The sequence below is a fragment of the Giraffa tippelskirchi genome, chromosome 6, assembly GCF_054371585.1.
Source record: "Giraffa tippelskirchi isolate mGirTip1 chromosome 6, T2T-mGirTip1v1.2.pri, whole genome shotgun sequence".
Classification (NCBI taxonomy): Eukaryota; Metazoa; Chordata; class Mammalia; order Artiodactyla; family Giraffidae; genus Giraffa; species Giraffa tippelskirchi.
In genome coordinates this window covers 90,911,163-90,930,755 of record NC_137280.1, presented here as the reverse complement: position 1 = coordinate 90,930,755, position 19,593 = coordinate 90,911,163, and the positions used below count along the sequence as shown (strand labels likewise).

Sequence of the window (19,593 nt, the reverse complement as noted above, 5' to 3'; positions counted from 1 at the left end):
GCTGATTGTGAGAAATAGACCTCCACCAAGTTTAGAGTACAAGGGGATATTATCAAGACACGGGGCGATCTCTCAGAAGCCAGAAAGTATTACCAAGATTCATGGGCCAAGAAATCCCTTTCTCTGGGGCCTTGCAGTGTCATCTTTGTTCCTCTGCACGTCTGTTTCCATCTCCCCTGCAAGACAGGATTCTTCCTATATACATCTTGAAAAAGTGAAAATGTTAGTCACTCAATCATGTCCAACTCTTTCTGACCCCATGGACAGTAGCCCACTAGGTGCCTCTGTCCACAAGATTCTCCAGGCAAGAATACTGGAGTGGGTTGCCATTCTCTTCTCCAGGGGACCTTCCCAACCCAGAGATCGAACCCATGTCTCGCGCGTTGCTGGTAGATTCTTTACCATCTGAGTCTGTTCTTACTCCAACTTCTATTGCTACACAGTCTTGTGCTGCTCTGTCACTGTTTCAGTCCCCAGCTCCTTAGGATCTTACAGTTTCTTTATCCAAATCCATCTGATCATATTTTCTATGAGGCAAGGTGTCGCTTCCCTCAAAATTTCAGGAGAGAGTCTGGCTGACGGGCTTAGCTGGGCCAGGATCGCTCCTCTGGACTCATCAACTGTTTGCAGGACATAGAGGGGTCCCCACATGCCTGTGTAGACCCACCCCTCTCTGGTGGAACTGTGGGTCGAAGAGGCTTCTAAAGAAAGGAGTCCCCCATCCCAGCATGTCTCTCACACCGTTATTATATCCCTTGCCTGAATTCTCCCAGAAGCAGAGGCTTTCTGAGGCACAGAGAGGGGAGGTGGCTTGTCCAGGGTCATACAGCAAGTTTGGAATTGCTGAGAATCGATTTCTTGACCAGTAGGATCTGCTTTTTCTCTCACCTTGAGGCAGCTGCATGTCTGAGTAGGGATGATCCTGGTGGAATGCCAGGCTCTGAGACCCTGTATCTCTCCCTACTTTTCATCTTCTTTCAGGGTCCCCCTGGAAACCCAGGAATTCCAGGCCTCCCAGGATCTGAAGGCCCTCCGGTGAGAACTAGATTCTGGGAGGAAGAGGAAGGAGAAGGGGGAAGCTTGGGAGTTTGGATGGCAAATCAGGTCTTTGACAACTCAGAACGTCTTTCTCCCAGGGTCACCCCGGTCATGAGGGCCCAACAGGAGACAAAGGGGCCCAGGTAAGTGACCTGAAGAGGGGGTGATTTGGGGATGGGGGTTGGCAGGCAGGGCCAGGAGTCTCATGCGAAGAGAGATGAGGGCACTGGGAACATGGAGGGGGAAGAACCGGTTGACACTGATCTTATCTCCATCTCAGGGTCCAGCAGGGTCAGCAGGCCCTCCGGGCTATCCTGGACCTCGGGGTGTGAAGGTAGGTGATGCTTGGGGCCTGCAGTTAGGGTTGATTCATCAGCATTGACTTTGGGAAGCCAGCTCCATCAGACACTTCTACAAGTGTGTGAGAGAGGGATCAGCCTGCCAGGCAAGGTGTGCTGGGACTGACCCTATATAGTAGGGTGTGTGCTACTTTGAAGCTGAACAGCCAAAGGATAACATTACAGCGTAGTTGTCACCTTGTACTTGAGAACAGTTAAACCCATTACAGGCTGAACCCATTTCATTGTTAAGCACACACATCACATCCCCAGGTCAACGCATGATAATCAAGCAGAGGGTTGTTTTAAAAGCTCAAATAGATAGCCAGTGGGAATGTGCTGTTTGATGCAGAGAGCTTAAATCAGTGTTTTGTGACAACCTAGAGGGGTGGCATGGGGTGGGAGGTGGGAGGGAAGCTTAAGAGGGAGGGGGCATATGTATACTTATGGCTGATTCATGTTGATGTATGGCAGAAACCAACACAACATTGTAAAGCATGTATCCTTCAATTAAAAATAAATAAATTAAAACAAACAAAAGCAACAAAAACTCATGCCAAGAGCCATACAATCTTCAAGCCTAGAAATGCTAGGACCAGTTGAGAGCTGTACTGAATAGAGATTCACTGTTGACCAGCTGTAGGGACATTGTAATTAAAATCTGTGTGGTAGTTAAGTCCAGTTACCTTGTAGCCAAGTACAGGTATCCATTAGCTGTAGTCTAAGAACAGAGTTTGGTTGTAGCCAAAAGCCAGCTCTTGACATTTTTGCATTATAGACAAGCTTAGTTACCCTATAACCAAGGAGGTGTAGTTATGTTGTAGCTGGCCACGAAGTCCTGTGGGTGTCCAAACTCAGAGTTCCTTTGAAAGTCAGGCATGGTTTTCTACATAGAGTTGAAGACTATGTTTTGGCTGAGTCTAGTTACACTATAGCCATGGTCAGAGAACAATTGTGGTCAAACTGGGTTACACAGTGGTCAATGAATTGCCCTGTGGCCAGACACAGTCATGATATTGTCAAAACACATAGCTACATTGTATTCAAGTATAACTTCATTATAGTCACTTAATTCCATTATAGTATGTCTCCCTGTGGCTGGAAACAGTCATGCTATTATCAAAACATAGTTATAGTGTATCCAAGTACAATTTCATTTAACTCACTGAGCTCAGTTACACTGTAGCCAAGTGCAGCTTTTCTTATGGCCCAAGCCAAGAATCTGGTGTGAGCAGCATCTGGGCTTGCCCGGAGCAGTCTCGCTGTAGCCAAGCACAGACTTCTCTTGTTGCCAGGCACAGAGTCGCACTGTATCCAGCACAATGGGAAACATTCCTTCGCCTTTAGAATGAAGCTGGGTTCTGGAATGTTCATCCTTTTTCTCCTGCCAGAAGGAACTGTGGACACAGTGTCCCTAGGAGATGGAAATCACTTACTTGGAAATTTGGCCTTCCCTTCACACCCCCACACAGATGACCTTGGGAGGCTGCCAGTGAGAAGGGGCGGGGGAAATGCAACCTCTTGCACATCATACTAGCAGACACTGGGGAAACATAATTTTCTCTGGGGCTGCTCCCCACCCCCTCCCTCTAGTCCTGCATCCTCTTGGGATTGTCCTGGCTGTTTCAGGGCAGAGGACTGAGTTCAGGGCCCTTCTTAAGTGGGGGCAGCGTGGGGACTGAGAGATTCTTTCTTTTCAGGGTACCTCTGGCAACAGGGGCCTCCAGGGGGAGAAAGGAGAGAAGGTAAGAAAGAAGAGGATTCCTTGGGAGAGGGGATCCCTAATAATGGGGCTCTGACTCTGCCCCTTCGTGAAAGCCTTGACTTCCGATCTCTGTACTGTCTTCCATCCAGGGAGAGGATGGTTTCCCAGGCTTCAAGGGTGATGCGGGGCTTAAAGGAGATCGGGTAAGATGATCTCCAGAGGAGGGGTCTGGTGAACCTGGGGGACTTGGGAAAAACAGGGAGGAGGTGGACTGGGGCAAAGACAGGGGGCAGGGGTGACAAAGAAGGACTGATATCAGGGTTTCTCCTTTCTGTTCCAGGGGCAACCCGGACCCCCAGGTCCTCGGGGAGACGATGGTCCTGAAGGGCTAAAGGGGCAGGAGGGGCTGGTTGGTGATGAGGGGCCCCCAGGCTCAGCTGGGGAGAAGGTGAGTGGACCTGGTCACCCCCCCTCCAGTCTGTCCCCAGCTTCCTGCCGTCAAGGTGTTCCCTGGCCCTTTGCCTTCAGCCTTCTGTTCTTTTATCTCCAACTTTAGGAAGCTCTCAACTTCTTCACTTCTGCAGCTCAGCATGACAGAGCAATGCCATGCACACTGTCTTATTTATATCCCTGTAACCACTATAGGCAACAGACATTTTTATTCCCATTCTACAGACAAGTAAACTGAGATTTGGAATGGTTGAATGATCTGTCCAAGGACATGCCCCTAGCAGGCAGGGACCAGGAGTTGAACCCATGTTTCCCTGGATCCCACCCTCCTCCCTCTGCCACCGTGCCCTGGCCATCCTGCCCCTCGCCCACTGACCCCCAAATTGCAATCTCTGACTTTTTTCCTACAATCTCTCTGCAGGGCAAGCTTGGAGTGCCGGGTCTCCCAGGTTATCCAGGACGTCCAGGCCCTAAGGTCAGATGCTAGGAGGCAGGTGGTGGGCAAGGGTAGGGTTTAGAGACTGATTAACATTTGGGGTTCTAGGCTGTGGTCTGAGGGTGTGAACTGACCACCTCATGGGGCACTGAAAGTGTAAGATGTGGGCTTTGGCATCAAACTTAGGCTCAAATACCCAATCTTATCTGCTAAGTGGCCTTGGGTAAGTCACTACGCACCTGCTAAGTGACCTTGAGTAAGTCACCCCCTAATACCTGCTACATGAACTTGAACAAGTCTATTGAGCCATTTTCTCAGTTGCAAAAAGGAGATACCAGCAGTAACTACCTCATCAATTTGATTATGATAATGTTGATGATTTTGGTGATAATAAATCTTTCAGACCCTTCTTACTGGTATGATTGAGGCTGGTTCAAACAAAAAGGAGGAGAATAATAAAAAACATGCATCTTACATATCTTGAATTAATTATAACTTAAAAGGTGCTTATGTAAAAATGTACATTTGGCTGCCAATGTTTTGATGGATGAAGCATTGGTAAGACATGTCTTTCTGCCTAAGCCACACCCGTATTACATCACTGATGATTTGTAGTTTTTGTTTACATAAAGCGGAGCAAAAAAATCAAAGATATTTAGAAGAAATCTGAGTACAGAATCCTCGAGTTCCATACTTTTGGCGTCTTGTTCTGGCACAGTTTTCTTAAATTTGTGTGTGCTAAGTCTCTTCAGTTGTGTCTGACTCTTTTCAATCCCATGGACTGTGGCCCACTAGTCTCTGTCTATGGGATTCTCCAGGCAAGAATACTGGAGTGGGTTGCCGCGCCCTCCTGCAGGGGATCTTCCCGACTCTAATGCCTGGCGCTGCCTCTGAGGCCTCCCTCTAACCAGGCCCCTGCATACCCTGGAGGCCCTGCCTGCATGCATGCTAAGTGGCTTCAGTCATGTCTGACTCTTTGCAACCCCATGGACTGTAGCCCGCTAGGCTCCTCTGTCCATGGGGTTCTCCAGGCAAGAATACTGGAGTGGGTTGCCATGCCCTTCTCTAGGGGATCTCCCAGACCCAGGGATGGAACTCGCCTCTCTTATGTCTCCTGCATTGGCGGATGAGTTCTTTACCACTAGCGCCACCTGGGAAGCCCCATAGTTATCTTGCCCATGCATAATTTGACAGTGATTCTTTTTTTTTTAATTGCTTTCCTTTATATTAAGTCTTTTCTATTTCTCTCTCTCTCTCTCTTTTTTTGGTTGAGCTCTGCAGTTTGCAGGATCTTAGGTCCCAGACCAGGAATTGAACCTAGGTCCTTGGCAGTGAATGCTCTGAGTCCTAACCACTGAACTGTCAGGGAATTCTTGTCTTTTCCATATAACTTTGATTTTAGAGATATCTTTCTTTTCCCTTTCTACATTTCATCAGTTTTCATAAACTTTCATTAAATCACATGAGTCCATTGGCAAGGGTAACTGCTATAAACAGGTTTGGGATTTAACTCAAGGCACCAAACTCAGAGCAGAACTCAGCCTGTTGGAACAGAAATTCCCGGGAGTTCAAAGAAATTCAAAGGCTCATAGCCAAGACTGAGCAGTGTGCCTTGGGCATCAAGCAATGAACACATTACAGGAGGCCTAATGTATCAGTTAAGTTGAAGTCAGTTTTGGGTTGCTAGAATAAATATGCCTTAGACTGGATGTTTTAAACATAGTAATTTGTTTTGGAGGCCAAAAGTCTGAGATCAGAGCACCAACATGGTTAGATTCTGTGAGGGCTTCTTCCTGGTTTGTAGATGAACATTTTCTGTCTTTGTCCTCACATAGGGGAGGAAAAGGCCCTGATGCTGGGAAAGATTGAAGGCAAAAGGAGAAGGGGCGGGGGCAGAGGATGAGATGGTTGGATGGCATCACCGATTCAATGGACATGAATCTGAGCAAATTCTGGGAGATAGTGAAGGACAAGGAAGCCTGGCGTGCTACAGTCCACGGGGTCACAAAAAGTCGAACGTGACTTAGTGACTGAACAACAACCAAGGAGAGAGGGAGGAGACAGAGAGAGATATAGTCTCCTTTCTTTAAAAAAAACAGTTTTTATTTTGTATTGGGATACGGCCAATTAACAATGTTGTGATAGTTTCAGGTAAACCATGAAGGGACTCAGTCATACATATGCCTGTATCCATTCTCCCCCAAACTCCCCTCCCATCCAGGCTGCCACATAACATTGAGCAGAGTTCCATGTGCTGTACAGTAGGTCCTTGTTGGTTATTCATTTTAAATATAGCAGTGTGTACATGTCCATCCCAAAGTCCCTAACTATCCCTTCCCCCATCCTTCCCCCTGGCAACCATAAGTTGGTTCTCTAATTCTGTGAGTCTCTCTCTGTTTTGCAAGTAAGTTTGCTTGTATCATTTCTTTTCAGATTCCACATATAAGGGATGTCATACTATATTTCTCCTTCTTTGTCTGACTTACTTCACTCAGTATTTCTAGCCTCCTCTTCTTATAAGGACACTAATCCTATTTATGAGGCCCCCACCCTCATGACCTACTTACTTCCCAAAGGCCCCACCTCCAAATATTATCACACTTGGGATTGAGGATCAACATATGAATTTTTAGAGGACAGAAACATTCAGCCCATAGCAGTTAGTAATCACATGAGAAACAATGACAATTAACATTTCTTGAACTCATACTATGTGCCAAGTACTTTGTAACAAAAACAAAACTAAACAAGATACTTTCTATACATATCCCATCTATCCTAACCAGAACCTTGTGAAGCAGGTATTGTTCATATCCCCAGGCTACAAACCAGGAGACTGCTGCTCAGAGAGGTTAAGCCATTTGTCTAGGGCTACACAGCTAGTCCAGTGATGGATCTAGGATTCAAAACACAGTGAGGGGTGAGAAGGGGATATTGGAGCCTATGATGTCTTCCCCCCAGGTCAAGGGAGGATGCCTCCAAGATGGGCAGGAAAGCATTTACTGGAGTCAGTTAATAAGTATTGAGAAAGTGCCCACCATATGCCGGGCAGTGGGGATTAGGACCAGAGTATTATGTCCTAGTCATTGAATAAGTAAGAATATAAGCAGCGTCATTTCAAGACAAAATAGGAAAATATGTTGGTGTATGATCTGAGGATGAGGTGGTCAAGATGGTGGTGGGAGGCTTCTTGAAGGAGGTGACATCTGAATGAGATCTAGATGAGGAGGGGATCTGAAAGAAGAGAATTTTAGGCAAAGGCAGACAGTGCAAAGGCCCTGAGGCTGGAATGTACTGGTATGTGAGTAGCATTAAAGAGGCCAGTGTGGCTGGAAAGGAGTGAGCAAGAGGAGAGAGGATGCCTAAGGGCTGTCTTGGAGGAGGCTGGGGCTGGAGGGACCAAAGAAGCCTGTGGAATCAATGACCTGGAAATGCCTGAAAAGATGAGATGGCCAAATGGAGGGCTCACATTGCCCACCACCCACTCCTCATCCCCATTTCTTCTCTCTCATTCTCTTGATTCAGGGATCTATTGGCTTTCCGGGACCCCTGGGACCATTAGGAGAAAAAGGGAAGCGGGTGAGTCATGATCTAGGGGTCAGGGGGGAGGGGAAGGGCCTGCGCGAGAGGAGGAGTGTGTGTGGCTGTGCGTGACAGCAGGTGGAACCCTAGGCGGCTGTGTCTATGCCTGGAAGAAGTTGTGTGCAGACATATTGCCACATGCAATGCAGAGCACATGTAGGTGATCCCACCTGGCACTACAGCATGTGTGCCCATGTGTCCATGCATGCACGTGCATCCTATGTGCCCTTCAGTGCAAATCAGATGAGGCCTGGATGCTGCAGCCTAGGGGCTTGTGACTTGGTGAACAAGGGCACCAGCTGCATGTATGTCGTGTGACTGTGGGCATAAATGCATGAGAGGGCATGTCGATGTGTATGAAAGAATAGGGAAACACACATAGGTGTATGTGTTTTCTGTGCACCTGAGGGATTGTGTATACATGCATGCATTGTTTGGCTATGTGTGCACTATGGCTATGTAAATGGATATTGTGTATATGCACCCATCATGTATACTGCTGTGTTTATCAAGACCGTGTCCTCACATGAGCCCATGTACATATGTGTTTATTGCATGTGTTTAGACACATGGGCAAGGAACATATTACATGACAAGCTCCATGTGTCATCTCAAAGCTGTGGTCACCCCTTGCATGCCATGGTGGTACACAATCCTGAGTGAATACCATGCAGCTGTGATAAACAAACAGGTGTCTGTGTGAGTGAACATGCTTCTAGGTGTGGACCCTGTAGGTGCAATCATAATATAACTGGGTGTCTGTCATCTTTTCATAGTTGGGTGTAAGTTGTGTTTATGTATATGAGTGAGTGAAAGGGTTGTGAATGAATGTGAGACAGACATCTTTCCAGGTCTTTGACTGGGTGTATTTTGTGTGTTTCTGTCCTGTCTTTGCACCATCACCACCTTCTTCTTCCCCCTCACCCCAATTTATGTTCCAGGGGAAGGCCGGGCAGCCAGGCCTGGAAGGAGAGCGGGGACCACCAGTAAGAAAATGGGGACAGGGCCAGAAGGATGGGCTACGAGGGGAGAGGTGGGTGGGAAGAGAGTTTGGGGCATGTTGGTGGTCCTTGGGTGGTCACAGAGAGAAGGGACCCTAGGGACTCGGCCTCATTTCCTAGGCTTCCCCCACCCTCTCCCTTCTAATCTTTGCTTCTTTTCTCTTCAGGGTGCCCGCGGAGAGAGAGGACAACCAGGTGCCACAGGGCAGCCAGGCCCTAAGGTATGGAGAGGATGGGTGGTCAGGCACCCCCATGCAGGCCTTCTGGTTCAGGCTCACCAAGTCCCTCCCAATACCTTCCTGTTGACTTTGTTCGGCAGCTTGAGTCTAATTCATTCTATCCTAGGGTGATGTGGGCCAGGACGGAGCCCCTGGGTTCCCTGGAGAAAAGGTGAGTGAGTGAGTGAACGTGTGTGTGTGTGAGATTTTGGGTGGGAGACAAGCCCAGAAGGTAGGGAGACATTATAATGCAGCATGCAGAAAGAGCCTCTGATATCCGAGAGCTGTGAGTTCAAGTCTTAACTTTGCTGCTCACCTGCTCTGTGATCTTGGTTGAGTCACCTAACCTCTCTGTGCCTCAGTTTCTCCCTCTACCAAATGAGAATAACCACAGTCCCCATCCCAAAGGGCTTCAGTGGCAAATGAAATGACTTCCTGCAGGTAGAATGCTTGACTCCATGCCTGGCCTGCAGGAAGTACCCAAAATGCTTGTTGTCATTAGGTGGGACTCAAGGGGAGGGGGAGGAAAGCAGAAAGGATGCTCTAATGATTTCTGCTTCCACTTCAGGGCCTCCCAGGTCTGCAAGGTCCTCCTGGGTTCTCTGGACCAAAGGGTCCCCCTGTAAGTGAGCATATCCTGCTGGGGGGAGGGGGAGCCAGGCAGTGGGAAGACTCCTTACTGTGCTTCAACTCTCTCATGCTTTGTCCCTCAGGGTCCCCAGGGGAAAGACGGGCTACCTGGACACCCTGGACAGAGAGGAGAATTGGTGAGCAACCCTTTGACCTCTGACCCCTGACCCCTGACCCCATTGGGCTCTTCATTTCTTCCACTCCGTGATATATTTTTTTTCATTTATATTTTATTTTTTAAAAAAATTTTTTGGCCACATCTTGTGGCATGTGGGATCTTAGTTCCCTTACCAGGAATGGAATCTGCACCCCTTTGCAGAAGATGCTTAGCCTTAACCACTGCAGCACCAGGGAAGTCCCGTGACACCTTCTTTCAATGTTTCTCCTCAGGGTTTCCAAGGTCAGACAGGCCCACCTGGACCGGCTGGTGTCGTGGGTCCTCAGGTCAGAGTGAACCCTACAGGTCTCCTCAGTTTTGCACCAGTTCAGGGATATTTGGGGGGAGAGGAGGTGGTGATCCCAGACAGAACCACTGCCTCAGGCCACCTCCATTCAAGATGAGCCTTCTTCCTCTCCAGGGAAAGACAGGAGAAGCAGGGCCTCTGGGTGAGAGAGGGCCCCCAGGGCCCCCTGGACCTCCTGGTGAACAAGGTCTTCCTGGCCTGGAAGGCAGAGAAGGGGCCAAGGTGAGATCACCACCCCATGGGACATCTCGGTTGAATGACCCCAAAGATCCTGGAATGGCCTCACTGTCATCTCCAGGCTCAGCATCAACCCTGTGGGGTAGGGGACCCAGACTCACAGATTGAGGGGAGATGCCCCCTTCTCCACAGTCTGACTTCCCTCCCCTGGACTCCTGCAGGGGGACATGGGACCACTGGGACCCCTTGGGAAGGAAGGGCCACCTGGACCCAGAGGTTTCCCTGGTCCCCACGGAGCCCCCGGGGACCCAGTAAGTATGGTTTGCATGTACTTGGCTGGGCTGTAAAGTGGAGAAAGAAAGGGGGGCTCAGGAGGGACATGGCCATAGCATCCTGACCATGGAGGAGGAGGGATGGATCCCTTAACCTCAGTGCCAGGAAGGGGGTGGGAACTCTGAGCCCCCCAGAGTAAACACGGGACCTGGGGGCACTTTGGGGGGGTCTCTCTGTTTCTGGGGAAGCAAATCATGGGGGCTTGTGGATCTTAGTTTCCTGACCAGGGATCGAGCCCAGACTCTCAGCAATCAGAGCACAGAGTCCTAACCACTGGACTACCAGTGAATTACCTTTGGGGGGTCTCTTGACTATGAACCATCTCCTCCTCAGGGACCAACTGGTTTAAAGGGTGACAAGGGCCCCCCGGGTCCTGTTGGTGCCAATGTAAGTGTAAACCCATCTGCTATGGGGGGTGGACAGGGTGGAGGGGTTTCAAGATATCTGGGAAGCTGGGTACGGTCATGATCATGTCCAGCTATTTTGTAAGCCAAGCAGGCTTGAGTCACACTCCTCTCTGCCACTCACTGGCCAAGCAGTCTATCATTCCACCAGCCCCAGTTGGTTTGTCTGTAAAATAGTCCCATCTCCAGGTTGTAAACCTCAGTGAGATGCTCTGTCCAACACACACTTACTCCCATGCCAGATCTTACCGTTTAAATGTGGGCTCTAGTTCCCTGACCAGGAATCAAACCTGTCCCCTCTGCATTGGAAGGCCAAAGTCTTAACCACTTGACCTCAGGGAAGTTGGACGTGAGCCCCTTTAAAAACCTCCGTTCTCCTGGAGCTTACTACTATCTAGTCAAGGAGATAATGGATCAGCGGTGGTGAATGCCACAAAGCCAAATAACACAGATTAGTGGGGAGCAGGGGAGAGCCCTTAAATAGTCTGGCCATGGGACTTTCCTGGAGGTGCAGTGGTTAAGGCTCCGTGCTTCCAATGCAGGGGGCGCTGGTTCAATCCCTTGTGGGGGAACTACACCCTGAGGCACCAAAAAGTAAAATAAATAAAAAAGCTGACTAGGGCAAGTCTCCTGAGAAGATGACATTTGAGCTGAGACCTGAGGAAAGAGCCATGTGGTTGGCTAGGAGAAGAGTGTGTGCCAGGCAGAAGGAACAGCATGTGCAAAGTCCTGAGGCTGGAGGAAGCAGTGAGGGGGGCCGTGTGGCTGGAGGGAAGTGAGTGGGAGGAGGTGAGGGCAGGGAGGAGATGGGGGCAGGTCGCCCCGGGCCTGGTGGGCTGCCAGGAGAGCTTTTTTTCTCCAAGTGAGGTGGGAGCCTTGGAGGGCTGCGGGCAGAGGAGGTCACGTGCTCTGACTTGGATGTTCACATCGCCCTCTGGCTGCTGTGTGGGGGAACAGCCTGGATTGGTGGTAACCACCTAACTCAAGGCTGCTTGCAAACCCTCCAATAAATGAGATCTACTGTTATTGCTCTCATTCCTGACACTCCACCCCTGTTTTCAGGGCTCCCCTGGGGAGCGTGGTCCTGTAGGCCCAGCAGGGGGCATTGGGCTTCCTGGTCAAAGTGGAGGCCAAGGCCCTGTGGGCCCCACAGGCGAGAAGGGTTCCCCGGTAAGTTCCTGCCCCCTTCATTCCCCAGGCATCATCCCCAAGAACCAGCCCTCCACATACCAGGACCGCATTTCTGCCTTGACTCTTTCTACTCCCTCTAACAGGGTGAACGTGGTGCCCCTGGCCCCACTGGTAAAGATGGGATCCCTGGGCCCCTGGGGCTTCCTGGACCCCCTGGAGCTGCGGGGCCTTCTGGCGAGGAAGGGGACAAGGTGAGAGAGAGTTGATGCAGTGGGAGGGGCTGGGGGAGGATAGGGGAAGAGGGAGGCTGGGTCGACCCTCTTCCTGTTTCCTCTGCAGGGAGAAGTGGGTGCCCCTGGTCACAAGGGCAGCAAAGGTGACAAGGGAGATGCGGTGAGTGGGGACCCCAGAGAGGGAGCTGGTCTTTGGGGAGGGGTAAAAGGGATATTGAGAGGATGGGCAGGGGCGTGGGTCATGGGGTTTCCTGCCTTCTTGAGCCCCATCTTGACACTCGCAAGTAACAGAAGTCACTTAAGCTACCCAGAATAAAGGGGCCAACTGTGGTCCCAACTTCCCTCCAGGAATTCAGTCTCAGCACCCATCACCCGGAAGCCAGCTCAGTCCTGGGAAACTGATGGGAGTTTGGGGCCATCATTCTGATGGGCCAAGCTTATGAGAGATGCTCTGTCTGGTTACATGAGTTGGTGGCTAGGAAGACAGGGTTGTGGGGAGGGAAATGCAGTTTTCTAGTGGGGTGGGGAGTGGACAGGGGTGCAGTGATTGATGTCTCTGGTGTTTCCCCTTCATCATTTTTTTCCAGTTTAAAAAAAAAAATTTATTTATTTGGCTGCACTGGGTCTTAGTTGCTGCTTATGAGATCTTTGATCTTTGTTGTGGCCTCTGGGATCCAGTTCTCTGACCAGGGATTGAATCCTGACCCCCTTGGGAGTGCGGAGTCTTAGTCATTGAACCACCAGGGAAGTTCCCCACGTGTGATCTTAATCTTAAACCTGAAGGTTTCTTGACTCTGTTCCCTCCGCCAGGGCCCGCCTGGACCAACAGGGATACGGGGTCCGGTGGGACACCCAGGCTCCCCGGTGAGTACTCCCAGCTTTGTGGTCCTCCTCTGGATCCCTCATGGGAAGGGACAGTGTTCTCCACTGTGATTCAGGCCCCAGTTCAACCTCAACCCCTACCCCTTCATGCCAATGCTCAATTCAAACTCACCCCAGAATCTGACTCAGTCTTGACCTCAACCCCCAAACTCCATCACAGCCCTAATTTTAATGCAGCTTGTGACCTTAACTTCAATCCTAACTCAGACCTTATCTTCACATCCAGCATTAGCCAAACCTGACCCAGTCCTACCCTTGACCCCAGTCCTACCCTTGACCCCAGTCCAGACCCACCCTCCAATATTGACTCCAAACCTGAGCTCCAATTCTGAATTTACCTTGGACCTGAGCTCAAGCCCAACCCTACCTCTCAACCCCACTTGGACCTTAATTGACCTCAGCTTGACCCTGACTCTCCACCAAGGCTCATCTCAAGACTTTGACTCAGTCCTGGATTTCATTCCTAAACCCTGACCCTTAACCTGCACCGCTAGCTTCAGACCCAACCCTGACCCTCCCCAAACTTCATCCCAACCTTGAACTTCCATCCTGACTTTGACCTTGAACCTAACTCCAACCCTTGACACAGATCCTAACTGTGTCCTGCCCTGTCCTCCTTCTAGGGAGCAGATGGGGCTCAGGGACGCCGGGGACTCCCAGGCCTCTTTGGGCAGAAAGGAGATGATGGAGTGAGAGGCTTCCCTGGCGTGATTGGCCCTCCTGGCCTACAGGTGGGTGTCTGAGTTTGAGGGTATGGCCTCGGGTCCTCCCCACTTTGTGCCCCAATTTTGCTTCTTTGCTCCACAGGGAATGCCAGGCCCTGCTGGAGAAAAGGGAGAAGTTGGAGATGTAGGGTCCATGGTATGAACTATGGGGGAAATGGGAGGGGCAGTAGGGCAGGGTTGGCCATCAGATCGATTTGAGGGGTCACAGGGCACATTGTTTTAAGGATCACGTGGGTCACCAGTGTCAAGGGTGGTGTTTGTGGTTTGTTGTTGTTCAGTCGCTCAGTCGTGTTGGACTCTTTGTGACCCCTATGGACTGTAGCACACCAGGCTTCCCTGTCCTTCACTGTCTCCCTGAGTTTGTTCAAATCATGTCCATTAAGTCGGTGATGCCATCCAACCATCTCATCCTCTGTCGCTCCCTTCTCCTCTTGCTTGGAGCTTTTTGAGGGGCAATGAGGTCACTGGATGCTATTCTGACTGTCCCATAGGGTCCCCACGGAGCTCCAGGCCCTCGGGGTCCCCAGGGCCCCAGCGGATCAGAGGTGAGGACTTGGGGGGAGGGCCTTAGGAGGCCTCAGGACATCACTTTCCCAAGAAGGAGCTGTTGGAATCCCTCCATCCCACCTGTATCCCTCGTTGTCTCTCCAGGGTCCTCCAGGGTTGCCTGGGGGAGTTGGTCAGCCCGGTGCTGTGGGCGAGAAGGTGAGAGAGAGAACAAGGGGATGCCCAGGGGCCAGGGAGGTTCAACCAGTCCTGCCTGGTTGGGGGGGGGTTGGTGGTGGCAGTTCTGGCTTCCAGGAGGGGACGCCTCCTCACTTTCACTTTGCCTCCTGCAGGGTGAGCCAGGAGAGCCTGGAGACCCAGGACCCCCAGGGACCCCAGGCACCCCAGTGAGTGACTTTGTTCTGGGCCCCTGCACCCATCTCAGGGAATCCCCGACCTTTGGGCATCTTGGGCCCCCGTGACCTCTGAGCAGCCCTAGGTCACTCATGGACCCAGACCTATGGGCATCCCCAGTTATCTTGATGACAGAGACCTGAAAAGTGTCAGGGTTGCTACATCAAGTTCTCTAGGTTGTGTACTGTGCAAGGGTGCGGGGCTGAGGGGGTAGGTGGGGCTCAGATCTAAAGCATAGGCCCTGGCTTGAGAATGAGCTGCCCAGAGGGGATCCCTTTCTTCCTTTTAAAAATATTGATTCATTTATTTGTCTGGCTGTGTCCAGTGTTAGTTGGGACACATGGGAGCTCTGTTGGGCCATGTGGGATCCTTCCTTGGGGTGCACAGACTCTCTAGTTGTGTCGCAAGAGTTCAGTGGTTGTAACATGTGGGCTTAGTTGCTCCACAGCGTGTGGGATCTTAGTTTCCTGACTAGAGATTGAACTTGTGTTCCCTGCATTGCAAGGTGGATTCTTAACTACTGGACTACTAGGGAGGTCCTGGGACCCCTTTTCTGATTCACTCCAGAGTGGCACACTGGCTAGCCCAAACTGGCCCATGACCTCTGGTCAACTGAATCACCCTGACCCCTGACTCCTATAAATCCTAGATTCCTCTGACCCTTGGGTAGTCTAGGCTACTTTGACCCCTAACCCCAGGAAAGTCCCAGGCCACGCAGATTCCTGAGTTCAGGTATGCTAACCTTGACCCCCGGAGAGTCCAGGCTACTCTGATCTCTGACCTCTGTTTCTGCAAAGGGCCCCAGGGGAGAAGTTGGTGAAAAGGGGGATGCAGGCCCATCTGGGGCTGCTGGACCCCCAGGCAAGAAAGGCCCCCCTGGAGAGGATGGAGCAAAGGGGAATGTGGTGAGTCCTGGGGCACATGGAGGCTGAGACCCGGGGAGGGGCTCATGTGTCAACTCGAACCTGCTTCCCAACTTCCAGCCAGAGGTCCCATGTGCTGATCAGTGTGCTGATTCCACAAGCAGCCCCAAACATGGCTGAATGAATGAATGATTGAATGAAAGAATGAATCAGTGTAAATATACAGTGGTAATCAGTCATGGCAGCAGGGGAAACTTGCTTCTACACAGAGTCATTCTAACAGTGCTGGAAAGGTCAAAGTTGAAGCTGATGAGGGATCAGGGATGGTTGATTGGGATTCGCCATCAGGGCAGAGGTTGCGCCCCTCCTGCCATGGCGATGGGGCTCAGGGTGGAGAGGGAGGGCGGTGAGGAGCTTCAGAGTCTGAGGGACCTTGATTTGAATTTCAGCACCCACCCCTTACCGGGTCCCCTCTCTGATTTTTATCCGTAAATCTCAAGCTGGGAGGATGCAGTGAAATGATTCATGGAACATTTTTAGCTCCCATTAAACACCAGAATGTTCCTTCTAGCAGGGCTGGTATTTTGTGTTTTCTTCACCAATGTATCCCCGGCAACCAGAACTGTGTCTTAGAATGGCTGAGTGAATGAATAAATGAATGAATGCTCCACCATTCAGAGATATGATTTTTCATCATTCTGTGTTCCAGGGCCCCACAGGGATCCCAGGAGAGCTAGGCCCCCCCGGAGACCCTGGAGTTTCGGTGAGCCTGACCCCGCCTTCCTCAAAAGCCCAGCATATTCCCTATTCTGTCCCCAAACTCATCATAGACCTGGGCAAGGTCGATGAAGCATAAAACATCCACTTTCCTCCAAGCATCACCCCAACATTCTCCTGTGCCCTCATGACCCCTCCCAACTTCATTCCCCCTACCACAGGGTCAAGATGGTCCCCCAGGGGAGAAGGGAGACCCTGGAGATGTGGGGGGACCGGTGAGTAGGGGAACAGAGGAGGTGGTGCCTAAAGAGGGGTGTTGGGGCAGGTGAGTGAGTGAATTGAGGGCCAGGAGAATGGGTTAATGAGGTCCCCAGGGCCCCCAGAAATGCATCTGCTTCATACCATGAATGTGAGCAGCTTGAAGGAGGAGGCAGGGGAAAGGAGGGATGGCTGGTGCTGGGGTGATGTTTGGGGAAGGCTGTCTTCCCATCAGAGGCATCCTGAAACTGTCATCCTTGACTCCAGTGCTGGTTACAATCTCCATAGGGTCCATCTGGCGCTTCTGGGGAGCCTGGCGCCCCTGGGCCTCCTGGTAAAAGGGTGAGTGATGACACTCCACCCCCTGGCTCTAACTTGGTTCCACTCACTCTCACAGGCCCTCCTTACCTTCACAAGCCCCGCCTCATACCTACAAGCCCCCCACTCACCATCACAACCCCCTACTCAGCTCACAGCCCTCTATTCACACTTTCTCCCCTCAGGGTCCTTCTGGTCGCATGGGTCCAGAAGGCAAAGAAGGAGAGAAAGGTGCCAAGGTGAGTTCCCCCTGGCCAAGAGAGGGGTCCTTTTATTTTTGGCTGCGTTGGGTCTTCATTGCCGTGTGTAGGCTTTCTCTAAGTTGCAGCAAGTGGGGGCTACCCTCTAGCTGTGATGCTCGGGCTTAGCTGCCCTGCAGCATATGGGATCTTCCCAGAGCAGGGATCAAACCTGTGTCCCCTGCATTGGCAGGTAGATTCTTAACCACTGGACCATGAGGGAAGTCCCAGGGAGCGGTCCTTGTCCTGACCCATTGGTCAACAGTTGGGCCAGAAGAATGGGGAGGGACCTGTGACCACCACAGTTGCCCCAAATTCTCCCCGCTCCCTGATGGTTCTTGGCTGGAGGGTCAGGAGGCAGGCACCCCCTGATTCTCTCTGCCTCCTTCCTTCCACCTTGCTCCTTTTCAGGGGGAACCAGGTCCTGATGGGCCTCCAGGGAGTACAGGCCCAGTGGGGGCTCGAGGGCCCCCTGGACGTGTTGGACCTGAGGGTCTTCGTGGGATCCCCGGACCTGTGGTGAGTGGACTGGGAACAGGGATGGGGTTGGGGGGTGGGATCAGGCCCTGCCTGTGTGCTCGCTTCTTGTAATTTATCATCACAGTTGGGAGGAGCTGACCTTGGTCGGGGTGGGAGGGGGGCGCCACACTGAGTTCTGGCAGAGTGCAGCCCCCTCATGTTCTATTTTGCCCTAGGGTGAACCAGGCCTCCTGGGACGTCCTGGACTGTTAGGCCCTCCTGGTCCCCTGGTAAGAGACTTCTTCATCCCTGAGGTCTCAGCACTGAGAATCACACTGGGTATCCATCCAGTGACCATCTAGTGACCTTGGGTACTGATAGTGCAGACTGACCCCTCACTGATTATCCTTCTGATGATCCACCCTGACCATCTATACTAACCATCTCTTCAGATTACTCATCTTGGTGGTCTACACTGACCACCCACCCTGACCCTCCATCTTGATGGTCTACACTGACCAAACTGACCATCTATCTTAATAGTCTACACTGACTACCCACACCGATGTTGATTACAGATCATTCATCTTGGCCATCCTCCAAAAAACTCCTCCATTCATCTCTCATCATCTCTCTTCTCTCCTGGCCACCCCCATGACCACTTACCTGGTAATTCCATTTGAAATCTAGGTAATTTCCCATTTGACTATCCCCCAGTCACTCACATGAGGCTTTCTGTTTGAGACTCACCAACTGACCCTAGGGCTTGCCGGGTATCTGAAACAATGAAGAATCTGCCTGCAATGCAGGAGACCTGGGTTCAGTCCCTGGGTTGGGAAGATTCCCTGGAGGAGGGCATGGCAATCCACCCCAGTATTCTTGCCTAGAGAATCCCATGGACAGAGGAGCCTGGCGGGCTATAGTCCATAGGGTTTTCAAAGAGTCAGACACCACTGAGTGACTAACACTTTCACTTTCAACTGATCCTAACTCTCCTTCCAGGGGCCCTCTGGCCTCCCAGGGCTGAAGGGAGATGCTGGCCCCAAGGGGGAAAAGGTAAGGATGCCTCTTTTTATTATTCTTCTCCCCCAGCTACCTCCCTCTCCTCCACCTTTACTTCCCTTCATAGCCAGAGGGCTAGGACATTGGGGTCTCCTCTGCTCCCAAACTCACTACCCCAAGGCTGAAACGGAACAGTCTTTCAACTCCCCACCCCCATTCTTCCCCCACATGTGTCTCTCATATCCTCCAGGGCCACATTGGATTAATTGGTCTCATCGGCCCCCCTGGGGAGGCTGGTGAGAAAGGGGATCAGGGGTTGCCAGGAGTGCAAGGCTCCCCTGGCCTCCAGGGAGAACCGGTGAGTGTGAGTCCTGCCCCAAGAGGGAAGATTGTGTTCGAGGGGGATGGGAAAGCAGAAATGGGGCTTGTTTGGGTGTGGGGGATTGGGAAGCCTGGGTCTCAAACAATAGGGACTGTGTCTGGGGAAAATGGGGGGCTCTATCTGGGGGATTTGAAGGTTGTGTCTGGGGTTGAGAGTCTTCTTTTGAGGGGACTTGTCTGGGGGATGTGTTTGGACCATCAGTGATGACTCTGATGTCCTTTTCCCAGGGTTCCCCTGGTCCCACTGGCTCTCTGGGCCACCCCGGGCCCCAAGGCGTGGTGGTGAGTATGAGGGGTTTGTGGGGACGGGGGTTCACCCTGTTGGGCCAGCCAGGAGTCCAAGCCCTCCCTATCTCTACCCCATAGGGTCCTCCAGGACAGAAAGGCTCAAAGGGGTCCCAGGTAAGTAGTCACTGCTCTCCTGGGCTCTCACCTCCCAACTCCCCAGCCCCCTTCACTGTACCAGAACCTTCAATGCCTTTGGGTTCATTCATTTATTTATTCATTCAGTCAAGCATTCAACTATTTCTTCAATACCTACCATTGTATTTTATCAAATCTAAGACGTCATCCATTGCAGGGTGTGCCATTGTTTTATGAACTGCTACAGAAGAAAACAGTTCTGCCAAGTAAATGATGACTTGTCATAGATGTTAAGATGCTGATTTCAGAGATGTTCAAATATGGAAAGAAAATTTGCATTTTATAT

The 19,593-nt window shown here is 51.3% G+C and overlaps 1 protein-coding gene and 1 long non-coding RNA gene across 4 annotated transcripts in view; one reads left to right on the top strand and one right to left on the bottom strand.

Moving 5' to 3' along the window:
• COL5A3 (collagen type V alpha 3 chain) overlaps positions 1-19,593 on the top strand; it is a 44,446-nt gene that overhangs the window by 17,682 nt on the left and 7,171 nt on the right. For 2 of the 3 annotated variants that reach the window (XM_081498139.1, XM_081498140.1), the window contains exons 25-61: positions 982-1,035; positions 1,137-1,181; positions 1,319-1,372; positions 3,077-3,121; positions 3,231-3,284; positions 3,422-3,529; positions 3,953-4,006; positions 7,493-7,546; positions 8,491-8,535; positions 8,718-8,771; positions 8,896-8,940; positions 9,337-9,390; positions 9,482-9,535; positions 9,789-9,842; positions 9,977-10,084; positions 10,261-10,350; positions 10,706-10,759; positions 11,839-11,946; positions 12,051-12,158; positions 12,247-12,300; positions 12,951-13,004; positions 13,646-13,753; positions 13,830-13,883; positions 14,239-14,292; positions 14,399-14,452; positions 14,587-14,640; positions 15,445-15,552; positions 16,220-16,273; positions 16,449-16,502; positions 16,774-16,827; positions 16,989-17,042; positions 17,454-17,561; positions 17,738-17,791; positions 18,504-18,557; positions 18,754-18,861; positions 19,113-19,166; positions 19,251-19,286. In XM_081498139.1, coding sequence (XP_081354265.1) covers positions 982-1,035; positions 1,137-1,181; positions 1,319-1,372; positions 3,077-3,121; positions 3,231-3,284; positions 3,422-3,529; positions 3,953-4,006; positions 7,493-7,546; positions 8,491-8,535; positions 8,718-8,771; positions 8,896-8,940; positions 9,337-9,390; positions 9,482-9,535; positions 9,789-9,842; positions 9,977-10,084; positions 10,261-10,350; positions 10,706-10,759; positions 11,839-11,946; positions 12,051-12,158; positions 12,247-12,300; positions 12,951-13,004; positions 13,646-13,753; positions 13,830-13,883; positions 14,239-14,292; positions 14,399-14,452; positions 14,587-14,640; positions 15,445-15,552; positions 16,220-16,273; positions 16,449-16,502; positions 16,774-16,827; positions 16,989-17,042; positions 17,454-17,561; positions 17,738-17,791; positions 18,504-18,557; positions 18,754-18,861; positions 19,113-19,166; positions 19,251-19,286 — 2,412 coding nt within the window. Of the gene's footprint in view, positions 1-981; positions 1,036-1,136; positions 1,182-1,318; positions 1,373-3,076; positions 3,122-3,230; positions 3,285-3,421; positions 3,530-3,952; positions 4,007-7,492; positions 7,547-8,490; positions 8,536-8,717; positions 8,772-8,895; positions 8,941-9,336; positions 9,391-9,481; positions 9,536-9,788; positions 9,843-9,976; positions 10,085-10,260; positions 10,351-10,705; positions 10,760-11,838; positions 11,947-12,050; positions 12,159-12,246; positions 12,301-12,950; positions 13,005-13,645; positions 13,754-13,829; positions 13,884-14,238; positions 14,293-14,398; positions 14,453-14,586; positions 14,641-15,444; positions 15,553-16,219; positions 16,274-16,448; positions 16,503-16,773; positions 16,828-16,988; positions 17,043-17,453; positions 17,562-17,737; positions 17,792-18,079; positions 18,171-18,503; positions 18,558-18,753; positions 18,862-19,112; positions 19,167-19,250; positions 19,287-19,593 lie in introns of all 3 variants that reach the window. The other variant, XR_014056103.1, reaches the window with a different exon arrangement.
• Positions 31-2,656, bottom strand: LOC145509472 (uncharacterized). Its single transcript, XR_014056104.1, has 3 exons — positions 2,543-2,656; positions 889-1,049; positions 31-205 (listed from the first exon to the last, which is right to left on the bottom strand). It is a non-coding gene; the product is annotated as an uncharacterized LOC145509472 (long non-coding RNA).